This window comes from Lemur catta, chromosome 11, assembly GCF_020740605.2.
Source record: "Lemur catta isolate mLemCat1 chromosome 11, mLemCat1.pri, whole genome shotgun sequence".
NCBI lineage: Eukaryota > Metazoa > Chordata > Mammalia > Primates > Lemuridae > Lemur > Lemur catta.
In genome coordinates this window covers 81,719,467-81,734,548 of record NC_059138.1, presented here as the reverse complement: position 1 = coordinate 81,734,548, position 15,082 = coordinate 81,719,467, and the positions used below count along the sequence as shown (strand labels likewise).

Sequence of the window (15,082 nt, the reverse complement as noted above, 5' to 3'; positions counted from 1 at the left end):
ATAATCATCAAAAAATTGCTTAATTTTTTGTATGGTTAACTTTTTTATTCATTAGCTGGACCAAATTCAGCAGTTTGACAACCCAGGAATTGTATACAGGCAACTGTCTTTTAAATGGAGCTTTATCTCGACAAAAATCAACTAGGAAATGGGTTGACAAAAGATGCCTATCTCTGTGGTCTAGAGTTGGCTTCCTATTAATGCCAAATTCATACCACTTTGGAGAAATATTTTTTCCCTGCCAGCCTCTAGCTCCTCTATTGCTTTATCTGTTTTGTTATGCGTGGATCTAGATTCTAGTTTACAAATTTTGGCTGCAACAAATACTGTCGTTTCATAAACACTCTGAAACTTGGAATCCCTTGATGCCAATATATAATGTCATTGCTTTTTAAAGACTTGGCTACTCAGGGAGAGGGTAGGAAAACATGAAGAAGAAAAAAAGGGAAAAAAATAGAACTTTCTGTGTTATGAGTTGGTTTTCCCCTAGCCAAGTATAACATCAGTGCCTTCTCTTGCAAGGAAAGTTTCTTATAAATGCTCTTGAAACCTTAGCTGTGCAGGAGAACCTGGCTCACCCTGCAGATGTTTTCAGTACCTGGACAAACATCCTGCCACTTTGGTTTAGAGACCCAGGAATTTTTTGCCTCTTAAAAACCTGAGAGATTTATGGGCTCCTACTCAGATAATTTAAAATATGGGAGTAGAGCTTCATGCTTTCTGCGGTTCCTTTAGGTTTCCATAAAATAGGAGAATTTTAACATCTCATTCTTAGTGATTCTAACAGGTGTTTATTGGCTCATTGATTCACACACTGCAATGCCCCATTCTTAAAAGTTACGTATATATTCCTCTGTTTTATTTAGGTAACATTTTTATTTATTTATTTATTTATTTATTTTGTATGTTTATTTATTTATTTATTTATTTTTTATTTCAGCTTATTATGGGGGTGCAAAAGTTTAGGTTAGGTAACATTTTTAGATGAATGAGCAGCATAAGGAGATAACATATATGTGTATGTCTATGTGTGTGTATATGTATATGTATGTATGTGTGAATATTATATATATGTTTATATATATAAATAATACATATATATATAAATAATATATATGTAAATATTGCTAACTCTTCTTACCTCTTCCTCCTTGTGATACAGGCCGGCTTAGGCTAGCTCACCTGTGTCAGCCAAAAGTAGAGTAATGGAGCCAGGGGAAATTGAAAGGCAAAGGAAATCATTATTAATCTTTTGAGGGATAAAGGAAATTAAAATCTAACCAGGCAATCTCTAGCCTTCTATAGTTATACTAAGATCTGTAGTTTTCAAACTGGACATAGAGAATAACATTTTTTCATTCACTAATGAGGAGTTCGTCTTGAGTTCTTTTGAAGAAGATAATTATCACATTCACTTGAATTAATCCCAATGCTGTGGTTATTAATACTCATTAAGTGAAAGTATTAGATCATTTAAATGTCTAGTTAAAACCACTGACAGATAAGGCAAAAGAAAGGAATTAGGTTGAAAAAACAACTGTTTAATAGTATCTACTGCAGAGTTGTACCTAGGACACTAATGAATCGAGGACCCACTCTCTGTCAGGCAGGTACTTAGCTAGGTGTGTTACACAAAATGCTCATTATGGAACATGCTTCAGGGTTGCTGAAATAATTGGATCTATACATCAAGTAAAAGGGGAATTAATAGAAAAAATATATATTAGAGAATAGCTTCATGAATATAAGGGATTTGTTTCATGGGAGAGAAATATATAGAAATGACAAATGGAAATGGACGATGCATATGAATATAAATGTGCCTGAATGAAAGCAAAGACCACATATTATTTTATCACCACTGAGCAAACCCACTGGGCACAGGGAAGAGTTAATGATCTCTAGAGAACTTTAAGACCATTATAAGAAAGTATATTTCATATTAGAAAACATTGAAAGTTCTGATTGAATATTTCAAGAAAGGAAATATTGTCAAAAGGATATTTATGGAAGCAGTGGGTAAATTTCCACTCAGTGGAAAACTTGAACACAGAAGGAACTGAAGAAGATGGTGTTTTATTAGTTTAGTTTTATTAGTAATAGTAATTCAGCAGCGAGTTGGACCAGTGGGCTAGTGTTGGGTGTATGCACTGCGTATCAAAGGAGAGACATCTCAAATGTATTTACAGGGACAGAAGATAAGGATCTGGGAATATTAATCAGTAATGTTTATGGATACTTGGAAAAGGGTTATAATCAGGAAGGAAGGAGTAAGAAGACAATGAGATTGATTTTTCACCCCATTTAAATTTAGGCTTTGTTGGAATATCCAATTGGAGGTATCCTTTTGGGTGCCAAGAGTAAGCAGTTAATATATTTCACAGTAAATGGCTTTCCGTCTCTCTCTCCGCTACACTGTAAGGTTCTTGAAGTTAAAAAGTGTGTGGGTGTTGCTCATCTTTGTCTTTCCAGATCCCGGGGACAGAGCGAGCCTGTTTTATTGCACAGGAGCAGTCCATATGATTATACTTGAATGGATCAATTAATGAATGAGTAAATGTGGACTGAATGAAAAGAGGGGATGGAGATGGGGGTGGAGGGAGATGGACAACATCAGCAGCAGGTTCTCAGAGGGAGGACTGCGTGGAGCCTAGGGCACATTCAGATTTAATAAATGAGGACAAGCAGGGGAGCCTGGAACGAGGAGGAAGTTAGCGGAGAGAAAACCCCAAGTGTTGTCAATGAACTTCTTTATGAGTTCTTTGGTTTCCTACTACCACTGCCAGGAATTATGCTGAGACCACGAAAGGTGGTGGGTGATGGTGGTGGCAGGGAAGTCAGGGAATTTATATCCTGTTTAGAAGCAGCCTCAGTTATGTATTCAACCGTGAACACAGTGTGAGGGTAATGGGATTCTTGTCAGAGAAGGATGGCCCTAAAGGAAGAAGGGGGCCTCGCATTATGGATTTGGAGGATTGGGCATTCTGTGAGGATTAGGGCAAGGGCTTGCCAGAGACAGTAAACACGGCAAGTTTATTAGCCATGAGAGGAGCTAAAGCAGTTTTTTGAGAATCTTAAAATTCCCATACTTTTCCTGCAGTTTGTATTCTAAAATAATAGCTTTTCAGAATGTAAAATCACAATGTCACTATACTTCTTCACATTATTTATTTCCCACCACCTGAAATCCAGATGTGTTTGAGGCAGGCAGGTGTTGGTATCTGCACCTCCCACCCCTGCCTTCACCAGGGCCAGTGGACTAGAGACCACTGGGATGGCAACTGGACATGGCCATGGGTACGTTTGCACTTTATCATGTACAAGGATGGAGAGGGGACGCCACGGAGAGGGATTGATGGCACAGCGGAAAGGGAGAAGTTGGTGTTGACAGGAAGAAGCAGCAAGTGTTTACTTGTCATGGAACCAAGTTATTTAGCTTTTAAGGAAGCAGTCATTATGTTGATATAATAATGGCCTTTTATTGTGAGTTGTCAACAGACAGTAATAACTTGTAATGAGGCCTCTAAAATAAAACCTCTATGGTACCCATGTGTTTGCATTGCTGTGATCCATTATTCTAACCCCTCTTACATTGCGATTTATTATGTTTGGGGCTCTAGTGATTAATTCCTTAGGGAATATATTTTAGAGCTTAGCCTTGTATTTTAACTTTTACCACTGCTAACTTAAATGATTTCCTCTTTGCTAAATTTGGGAGAGATGAAAAGAATTTATTTTAACCATAAGAAGTTAGAAGAAGGGGGTAAAGGGTTTTCTGTTTAGGAATAGGAAGGAGACTGGCCAGTGACTGAAAAGTTGCCAGTTGAATTGTGTTGACAAGTGTGATTTGTGTGAGTCCCTTAAGAACACAAGAGAAACAAAATAAGCACATAAAAGTCATGATTGTGTGGATGAAGGAGTAGCCTGGGGATGGAAGAGGAAGGGCTATTAGTGTATTTGGAAATTACAGTCTCAGAGAGACACAGCAATCCTTACAATGTATGTGTTGAAATCGTCTGTCCCTGAAAGCTGAACCTCAGAAGAATAATCCTGGGAAAATCAGAAAGAATAATTGTTTGCAGTTGTCTTTAAAAAATATTTATCATTGAATTATAGAAATAAGGTAAGTTGTGCTTTGTAATGATGTCATTAACAGTCATCAGCTTGGTGGGGTTCTTGCTATTTTGCTGTGACTCCAGGTAACCCTCCGTGTCTGGCGTTTCTTAAATGAGATCCCAATTTACTTTATTTATTTCCTTTTCCACTTCTCTGCTCTACTTACCACGAACAGTCAATCATGTCCCACTTGCATTTTCAGATAGCAAGTTTTGTGAATAAGTCAGCCATGGACATCTCCATCCTGCAGCGGTCCTTGGCCATTTTGGAGTCCATGGTGCTCAATAGCCATGACCTCTACCAGAAGGTGGCACAAGAGATCACCATCGGCCAGCTCATTCCACATCTTCAAGGGTAAGCATGCCCGGCTGCTCCGGGGAGGGGCCAAGCTTCAGGAGCACAGACACACAACGCCCTGGGAAAGGTTTTGTGTCGTTCAATTAAATGTACAAAAATAGAATCTCAATTTGGCATAGAACTAAACCATGTGTCACAGGGGAAGGGCACAGTGACTTCCCCTGGGCCCACTCCTCGGTGAAGTGAGGGCCTGTCTCTCTCCACTGCCTGGCCCTTAGTAAGCTCTCAGTTTTGATGAATGTTGGTAGATATTGGTAGAGTTTTATTTTTAATAAGACAAAACAGGACAATTTGTCCTCTTAGGTTTTCAAGAGAGTCTTTCCTTAATTATATATGATCATGTTTCCTGTGATATAATGAGTATTTTCGTAGTTAATTAGAAATTTTATGTTAGGCATTTTGTACTAGGAATTTTTAAAGACAGGCTTTTTCCTTAGGTAGGCTCGAGGTGATTGTAATGACCTTCCGGTTTTCTATTTTATAATATATATATTTTTTCCTAGTGGCTTGAACTATAAGGTGGAGGTGAGACAGCTGTCCCTGCAGCCTGCAATTGGAGCTGTTTCCCCTTCTTGCCTCCCTTAGGTAACCAGCAAGGTTGTCTCTGATAATACCAACCTGAGACAGACTCCTTTATACGGTGATACTTTAGAAATTAAAGTATTTTGGGTTGCAGGTGGCAAAAAACATTGTAAGCGGGCATACCCAGGAAAGGGAGTCATTGGAAAGACACTGGGGTGCCATGTAGAATCCAGAAATGACCGAAGCCTTGGGAAGGAGAGAAACTATGGCTTCCTCGGAGCCCTCAGCAACAGGCCTTTCCTCCAGCGTATTGGCTGGTGCTGGTGGCATCCGACTCCCAACAGCTCCTGCCCTTGCTCTCTCAGGGTCACATCTGCAGCTTCTCAGCCTGAAACTTGATGGACTCATTTGGGTTGGTGGCGCAGGGTGGGAGTGTGCGGGGATATTCAGTAGTTCTCTGAAATGTTTGCTGTGTTTGTAACATAAACTACCAAAGTTCATTAGACGTTTGGAGGCAGGAAGATGACCAGAATTTAAAATTTAAGCCACAGAAGCTGTGGATTGTGGCCTAAAAATTACCACATTCTCCAAAATAATGATTTTTGTGTGTAAACCTCTGTAGAAATAAGACTAGTTTCACATTTTCCTGAATGTGAAATGAATTAACTTTATATTATATATCTTTTCTCTGAATCTTGAGGGTACTCTTGTTCATTCACAAAGCACTTCACCAAAGTGAAGAGTTTATTATTCTCCAGGCCCTGTGTGAAGGATTTTATATGGATAATCTATTTTATCTTCACAGCAATCCCATGAAATAGGTGTGTCCTTGCCCAAGTTGCAGATGAGGAAACTGTGTTTTGGGGATGCCCATGAACTTGTCCAAGGCCACACAGCCAGCCTGTGGTCAGCTGGGTTTCGAATCCCATCCTGCCAAAGGCTTTGTTCTCTGCTCCACCTCTTCCCTAACCGGCTGATAAATTATCCCTAAATGTAGCTTGTAAGCCACTCTTTGTTTATGCCTTGGATCCTTCCTTTTTACTGTTTACCATGTGGCTTACATTAGATCTTTGCTTCGTTTAGAATTTCTGATTTCTTTCCAGTGAAAAGCAAATTTAGAAACATAAATACCTATTCTTTTTGTTATTAAAAAGTTTCTATTTGGAAATAGATTTTTAGAAGATGTAATATCATAGCCATGGAGACTAAGCAATTTCCTTTAAATCACCCCAGAAACGTGGAGACATCTAAAACTACTCGCTGATATACTTTATGCATCAAACAGAAAATTACACCAACCCCCCCACACACACACCTGCTACTACTACTACTAGTACATCTCCTGGGTTCATGCTTTTAATCCTACTAGAGGAGAAGGCTGCCTGTATTTCTGGGTGATCTGCGCTGTAGTAACAGTAATTGCAAACCTGCTGTGTTTCCAGCTTTGTAGTGGTTTAAATGCATTCCCAGAGCTGAATGCTTTTTCTAGACTTTGTCTTTCTCTCTCACCTCTTTTTGGCTGGGGGTGAGTGTGATTACGAACCTCGTAGTGGTCTGACTCAGGGGGAGCCTCTTCTAACTTTCTGTATTGTCCTGTGTCCTTACAGGTCAGATCAAGAAATCCAAACCTATACTATTGCAGTAATCAATGCACTTTTCCTGAAGGCGCCTGATGATAGGAGGCAGGTAAGTTCCATTTCTTTAGTCTTAAGACTGTGTCCAGGGCTGGGAACTTTTTGTGCAGAGAACACCCTTTCCTTCCTACCTAGGGATCTTGGGCCACTTGGTTGCTCTGGGCATAGGCGGGTGCTCCAGAGCAGCTGTGCTCCGCAGCCTGTGGGTGGCAGTCTGGGATCCTTCCCAAATCCAGGGGGAGGCGGGTAGAAATGGGTCGGCCCCTGGCTGCTGCAGGAGTGTCCAGCGGTAGAAGCCCACGTAGCCACTGTAGGGAGGCAGACCTGGAAGCCCCTGGGATTTTCACTCATTTCATGGGATACCCACTAGGGTGAGCAAAGTGTTTCCCCGTTTTCTGGATCAAGCAACTGAGACCCTAAGAGATGTCACTCTTTGCCCAGGCTGGGGGCAATGGGAAGTGAGAGGACAGGAGGGGGAATACGGAGATTGTTGCTGCTGGTTGAGATAACTGCAGTCATGTGTCAGAGGGCTCTGTGCTCCGCGAGATCAGTGCTGTGTGGACGTGGCTGGGAGGGGCGAGCAGTCCATTTCCCCTCTGTTTAAAAAGGGGAGGAAGCCCCTCAAATGTACATACATGAAACCTGTCCCTTGGTAGTCTCCTTTGTCTGTAGATCCTTTGTGGGTTTTTTTGTTGTTGTTGTTGTTGTTATTGTTAACTAGGGAAAGGACCATTACAGAGGGATGTGGAAAAAGTAGAATTTTGCCTTGTCTTGGAATTTAGCTCACACCTCAAAATCCGCTCATGTTTTCTCTATCAATAAGCCATGTAATATGTTACCCTGGTCCCAATTCACTGCCTTCAAAAGCTGGTTGGAAATATGAGCTCTTTAGAAAGTGTGCTGGGAGCTCGACAGCAGTTACCAATGAATTGTTTTAGAGGAATTTAGGAAGTGAACTTGCTACCGAACACTGTGTTGAGAATTTTGTTATTTTATTTTATTTTTTCATTACCAAAGATTTTAAAACCTCAGTGACTAAATGTGAGGGATTCTGGTTTGTTTTACATTTAGAATTGCTTGTTCATTCCTGGGAGCTGGGGCTGTGTTTGAGCAAGGAGTGGTGTCACTTTATAGTTTGCTGTATATTTGACTTGGTGCTGGCTGGGCTAGGGGAAGGTGCCTGTCCTCCCTGAGCCTGTGGCAGGGGCACTCTTACTCAGGCTGGAGTTTTAAAGGTAGCTTTGCAGATCTGAGGTGGGATCATGGACAGGCCTGTGCCTTTGATATTTGTATCTAAATACTGAGCTCATGATAACTCCAGCAGCCCAGGAATTTGCCTGCAGCTCTCACTGTGGACATCTCCAAGCTTGATGTGGGCATTAGAGGAGCTTGATCCTTCTACTGACCAGACCATGAAGTTTAGGTCAAACCACACGGTAGCTGAGTGTAGAGTTAGGCTAAGGAAGGCTGAATTCTGGTCTCACTCTTGGAAATTTCCTTTCCCCGTTGGTGAAAGAAGAATCAATTTCCTTGGATTAGAGGAAATGAAAGTTCATGGCCACCCCAAGGGCTGTGGTTCCACTTGGATCTCTGGGTCCAGACGCTAGTAAGATGAACACACTTTACATGTTGCTTTACATCACATTACTATTCCTTTGTTGGATTCGACTCTCATGATCATGAACAAATAGAGAATCAGGTGTCAATCTGTGCTGACTCCAGGACATTGATAACAGTGGAAGTATAATGGAATACCAGTATAAGATTAGGGTGAGATTCCGTGAATCAAATCATTTTTTGAAAATTATGCAATATGAGACTGGGATGAAACCGTTTGGCCATATCCTGCTGTAATAAACCACCACAAAGGGTAGTCTAATAATCTTAAACCACTTAAGAAAATAATCCAATTTAGGAAGAGTATGTATAATCCATAAGAAATTTATGAAGTATTATATAATTAATAGAATATTTGAGATACAAATATCATGGCTGCAAGGTGTTTACTTGCCCAGGGAAAATTAACCAGGACTCTATAAACTGTTGAATTTAAGACTGTTCTTTGTCAAATTAAATAGAGTATTATGATTTTTAAATTCTTAACAGAACTTTTCAGTGAGTTACAAGAGTGTTAGCTCTAAAAACGATTTCAAGTTCATAATGAAGAATAGTTTGTTTTATACTATTTTCTGAAAGTCAGTGGAGACCCGTAAAGCAGATGAAGCTAACTGTTTACATCACTTGCATTGATATAGATTATATTAACAGCTGAGTGTACGCAACTTAGTTTGGATTTCATATTATAAGAAAATTAAAATTTTTGTTGGTGTAAATTTGACATTGGCATTTTTATCGACATATATTCTGAAAAATAAAAAGTTATGAATTTTTTGACAAATAGTAAAATTTCCTAAAGTCTGCTATCAATGATAACATTATTGAGTTTGCCATGTGTTTTATAGTTCATTATTTCATTTTATTCTCTTATTAAGAGAAAGCCATATCACTTCTATTTTACAAATGAAGAAACTGACTCACAGCGCGTAAAGAACTTGACCAGGTCGCTGAGGTGGTTGGAATCAGAGTTAGAATCCCACCCTGTCCCTGCTTTCACCTGCAAAAGCATCCCAGCAAATGCTGATCAAGGAGGTGTCACCCACAGAATTCTCTTGTATTGGCCAAGTAAACAACTCTGTGAAGCCCAAAGGACACCACCAAACCCAATTTCTCACTCTAATAAGATTAAAATATAATCTAAACATTTATTATTGAATTTGTAGGAACACCTTTTTTTGTTTTGTTTGTTTACAGCCTTAGGACACTGGATAAATTCCACTTCAGTCAAATACTTTTATTTATTTCAGCTTCTCTTTGTGACGTGGGGACAAACACATTCATAGTACTTCATTATCTGAGTTTCTGTATTGTTCAAAACGTGTAAGCTTAATTTGGGATGCTTTTGAACACCTAGAGCTTATTTCTGCCTTTACTATAGAAAAGTGCCAGCACAGTCAGATGGACCTGAGTGATTTTTTCCTTTTGCATCCACGGAGTAGGCCTTACTGAGAGAGCCCTGTGCTAGGGCCCGGAGTAGAAGTCTCTCCTCTGGGGACACCTCCTTGTTCCTTCAGAGGTGAAGACCTTGCCTCTCCATGTCCCCGGGATATAGGGATACAGGAGATTCTCTCTTCCTCTGCACAAACGGAGGGAAGGGGTGCATTAGTTTTGTGGAGGAGGGTGTTGCTGTGAGGTGGGCAAATGGATCCTTTTCCTTGCAAGTACCTGCTATTGTCAGTTTACTATTTCAGTGGCAAATATACTGGGGAGATCCCTTCCAAATTGCTCTACAAGTACTTATGGTTGTGATAAGCATTATTTAAAAAACTTATTAGTTAAAATATTTGGTAGAAAATTAGAAAATAAAGATTCAAAAGGAAGAAGTTTGAAAGATTCCTGTTATTGAGTTCCCAAAGAACCACTGCAATTACTCACAACTCTTATGACTTGCGTGGTGCTATGTCCCACTTGGTTCTATGCAAATATTCTCCTACATACATCATTTTTTCACCAAATGTGAGCATACTACATGCACTGGTTTTTTTTTTTAAAGAAACCACTTTTAAAACTAAACAATATTTTGTAGGAATCTTTCTATGTCAATATATCTATGCCCATATTTATATTTGTCTCTGCTTTTATATCATTTTGATGCTATAAAATATTCCCTATGGATTCTCACATTTACTCAACAATTCTCTAACATTAGACAAAAAAAAGAAAAAAAAAAAAAAACGACCCATGATGTAGACAAGGATATTTCCATTTTCTTTCTGACTGAGCTCCTGTTTCTTAGGAGGGTAGTGGAAAATATTTATTTGTTCTTTTATCAAACATTTATTGTCTGCTCTATGCCAGACATCATCCTCTGGGCTTGGAATACAAAGAATAAGACAGTCTCTGTGCCCTTGAGGCGCCCGTAGCCTTATGCAAAAGATAAATATTGTAAACAGATAGTTAAAATAATTGGGGTAGTAGAAGTTGGGAATATATTGTCTCTTCTAGCTTATTTTAAAATCTTAGAAATTGATAGGCTAAAATAGGCAGGGAATAATAGTTTTTTCTTTTTCTTGTTTGTGTGTCTATTGGGCAATCATTTCATTTTATAAAAGAAAAAGAAATTAAGAGAACTGTAGGATCCCTTGGGCCTTTCAATTGTCATCTGATTCAAGAAAAAACAAAACAAAACAAAACAAAAACAACCAGTGGGCCTTTCTATTTAGATCAGGAAGAAAGCACCGCTTTCTGCACACATCATGGAAGGGAAAGTTTCCTTCCGGGTCACCATTTAACTCGTTTCTGAACGTGTCCTTGCCTCTGCTTGGTTGTTTTCAAGAGCATGGAAGAGGACCCAGTATTGGATTTCGACCTTAGTGCCCATAGCAGTTCTGAATCGCCTGACAGTATTTGTGTGCTTTTCAATGCAGTGGCTCAGCAGGGCGTGGGAATAAAGCGGCCGGCCTCTAACAGAGTCCTCTGAATTTCCATCCCTTCTTCTCTCCTGCTTGCTTTCCTTTCTGTGGTGGCGGTGATGCTGTTAGGTTGATGTAGAGAGCAATGTTGACATCCTTGATTGTCCTCTGACTGTAAGTCACCCTCATCCCCTTGTCAGCACACAGTGGGCCCTGCTGTCCCGTGCCTCTCCTGTCCACCCTGCTTGTGTGCCCCTCGCAGCGCCTCTCCCCATGTTCTTGGCTCTCTTTGCTTTCTGCAAGTTTATTTTAACCTGGGTAGAATTCATGGCTGTGTTTTTTAACTGTAGCTTAGTTTCTTCTCTACTCAGTAAGAGTAGGAACGCCAAAAATCACTCCCCCAACCGAAAAGCAATATTCAAGTGTCCTCCTGAATATGAGCAGTATTTTTACTTTTTGCTATAGGCACCAAGAATGTGCTTGACCATTTAATTTTCAATAAAATTGACTACTTGTCAATATTTAGAAAGGGAGTCTGTGAATCATTTCCTTTAATAAAATTACTGCCAATCCTCTCTGCCAGTCAGGAAGAGGCCAAAGCACAACTTGCAGAAATGAGTCCCAGCAGAGCTAAGCTGAGTGTGGACTCTCGTGCTTTGCATCTGCCCAGATAGATGCTCTTTGATGAAACTCCACTCAGTTCACTTGTGTAGCCTATTTTCAAGTCCTGGGGTATGCACTGTTCACTCCTTGGTTTTGCAGAGATTAAGATGAAATGGCTTTTAGAAGACTTAGATCTTTAAAGTGATGGTTCTCTAGTACTGGATCTCCTTGCTGCAGGCAAGTGTTGCCTAGTAAAAGCTTTCTGCTCATACATAGTCTAATAAAAGATGATGAGTCTTTCTAATGGAGAATCATTGCTTTCATTTGGAATGCTTGATTTTTATTCAGCACACACTCTTTTCCAGAAGGAGGAAATTCCTTAAAAAAAAAGAAGAAGAAGTTTTCAGGTGCCAGATTTCTTTCCTTTGCTTTTGGACATGGCTTTTATAATCTAAATGGAATATTCAAAAAACAATTTGAATACTACTGCCTGTTGGAATTCATTGTTTCTTAAGAAATACTGCTGATATACAGTTACAAAGACACCCCAGGATGCAGTCATATTCAGCCATGTTGAAATGTGTCCTAACCTAAGCCTTTGTGTGGGTGTGTGTTTCTTCAACAGGAGATGGCGAATATTTTGGCTCAGAAGCAACTGCGTTCCATCATTTTAACAGTGAGTACCTGCGTGCTGTGGGGAGGGGGTGCCTGGTGCATTTATTTATCTCTCCTTTGGCTTCAGTCTGTGGTTCACTCTGTGACTTGCTTCTGTGGTGAAGCAGTAGGAACTATAAAGAAGTAAAAAGGGTGCTTTTGGAGTTGGAATAAAGAAGGCTTTCCCATAGGAACTGCCTCATGACTAGAGGGTAGAGTCTCCAGAACTTCTGGGAGAGGAAAGGAAGGGGAACCCATTTTGCCAGGAGAGGTTGGAAATCTCTTCCAGTGGGGCAGGCGAAAGAAATCAGGGCTTAAAGTCCATACACATATGAGCTTCTGCTGTCTTAATGAGAACACTAGCTGGAAACATCAGGTACCCAGGGAAGTCCTGACATTTTGAGCATCATTTTCTGGGGCTCCCTTGCAAGAGGGAGGAAGGAAAGGTGCAATTGGGAACCATCATTCACTGCAGTGCAAAAATGGCCTTAAACCTCAGTGGAAAAGAAGCCCTAAACATTTAGAATATTTAGAAATAAACCAAATAGCAAGATGTGCTGAGGCCTTACGAACTACTTGACTTACCAGCGACTTGAAAGAAGCAATTTTGATTGACTCCCCTGCTTACAAAAAAAAGAAAGAAAGAAAGAAAGAAGGAATTAAACACACACAGTTTTAAAATGTAGGTTTTATTATTATTCAGGTATGAGGAGGCCAACAGATCAGGAGATGGCTGCCATTGAAAAGAAAAGCTTGTTCCTTACAGAACCCAAAAGGAGAAAAGGAGGGGGCGTGTTATGCCACGGCTGGGCGCTCAGTGGGCAGAGGGAGCCGGAGGAAACTGGGCAGGAGCCTTTATTGTGGTTTTTGAGGGAAGGGATGGGTGAAGCCCAGAGCGCTAGCTAAGCAAGCCTAGGATTGGCTAGTATGAATAATTTCAGTGGACTCTCGGGTTTCTGGGCTGTCTCTAGTTGTCTGGTACCTGTCCCTGGCTGGTTAGCACAGAGGAGTGAATAGCCAGGAGTGCGAGCTGGGGCTCACAACTGGTTAGTCTGCGTATGGAAGGAGTCATTTATGGCTAGGAATTGGCTAGGGCTGGGACAGTCATTCTCTCCAGAGTCAACAAAGTCCCACATGTCAAAACATCAGAAACACGTGGTTAATACACACCTCCCCGCCTCCCCCGCACTCCAACGCAAGAAAGCCATCAAAAACTAAAACCTTTCTGAGGGCAAAGGACATCAATGTTCTAGAACCCAAGGCCAATGGTAATGACTGCAATTTGTGATCAGGTTTGATTTAAAATTCCCTGGCTGTCAAGAATGATGAGAAACATATGAGTGTCATTTTTATTTGATAAAACGAAGTTCCCCAGTTCTTCAGGATGGCAAACTTTTCCCCTTGGAATTGAAATCTGAAATGGGTCCTGGCAGAGCATTCTAATAGATTCTAGGTCCAGTAATGGTTTTGTAAGAGGTGCAGAAGGATTCATAATATGGGCATTCTACTTATTGGCTCTCAATAAAAGTAAAAGCTGCAATATTAAAGTGTAGTTCAGTGTGTTGATACTACCGTGGTGTGGTAGTCCAGGTTAAAATGCCCAGAGAAATAAGTGGCATTAATGATTGCAGCCACATTGTCTCAAAGAACAATTGGCTTCAGTGAGACTTCTTTTATGAGATCCTGGTGGCTGGAAGTTGGAGGTTGGTACTGTTTGGCAGGAACTTGGTGCGGTACTTTCAGGTTGCTAATAAAATAGAGAGCCATACACTTGGAATACTAAGGGTGTGCTGCTGGCTAACATTCTGCTCTGAAGACTGAAGACTATGGGGTTCGATTCCCTCTCTTACCATTTGTTAGCTTCTCCTCCTCCCATAATTGTGGTTCAGCGACTTTGTATCCTCTTACCCTTCCCCCGTCTTCTTCCTTCCATTCCTCAGGCTCCTCCTGCCTGCCCACCCCCCCTCTTTAATTGGTTGTTGCTCACAGCCAGGGTCTGGGGCCATGCCAGATTGGGAGGCACCCAGGTGGCACCCTAAGGACCTAGACTTCCTCCAGTCCTGGCTGTAAGGTAATTTTTTTCCATACTGGGCAGCTCTGATGTTCATTGAACCATCACTTAGAAGTCAGTTTGTAGCAATCCACCCCAGAGCAACAACAGAGTGCCAGGAGAAATGGTCTTTCAGATAGCAAGACATGGCCCAGTCTGGCACATTGGAAATAACTGATTTGAAGGGTTGTTTCACCGCATTGACTGGTTGTTTGACATTGGAGAGTACAACCAGCATCTCCGCAGAAGCGGCTGTGTGTTTGGCCTAAGTGTTGAATTGGTGGCAGCTGTCCATTTCTGTCCAAACTCAGCTCTGGGTGGAGGGCAAAAGCCCATGTATCCAGTCTTCCTTTTATGTGATGTTTTCAGTTCTGTTTCTATGGGGAAGAGTCCTTTTCTTTTTCATTTATTTGTTAATAGGTGAGTCAAGTCATGCACAAGCATTTGCTCACTGCATTGTGATGGTGGAGGTCCTTGCGTAGCTCCCACAGTGAATTAACTACAGATTTGATGGGGATTTTATTTTTGTATGTTGCTTCTAAAACTTTTCCCCATTTGGAAGTGGGCTTGCCTATCAGAGACAGTCCTAGGGTAAGATGATGGCAAGATTGCTTCCCTTTCATCAAGGTATGAACCCTTGGTTCTCCACTGCAAGCAAGGAATGATTCTGTTGTAGA

General features: G+C 40.8%; 1 protein-coding gene across 5 annotated transcripts in view; it reads left to right on the top strand.

Annotated features, from left to right (window-relative positions):
- The window catches only part of ELMO1 (engulfment and cell motility 1), a 503,740-nt gene that overhangs the window by 189,249 nt on the left and 299,409 nt on the right, over positions 1-15,082 (top strand). For all 5 annotated transcript variants that reach the window (XM_045564710.1, XM_045564711.1, XM_045564715.1 and 2 more), the window contains exons 9-11: positions 4,319-4,470; positions 6,603-6,681; positions 12,327-12,377. In XM_045564710.1, the coding sequence (XP_045420666.1) occupies positions 4,319-4,470; positions 6,603-6,681; positions 12,327-12,377 (282 nt within the window). The remainder of the gene's footprint in view (positions 1-4,318; positions 4,471-6,602; positions 6,682-12,326; positions 12,378-15,082) is intronic.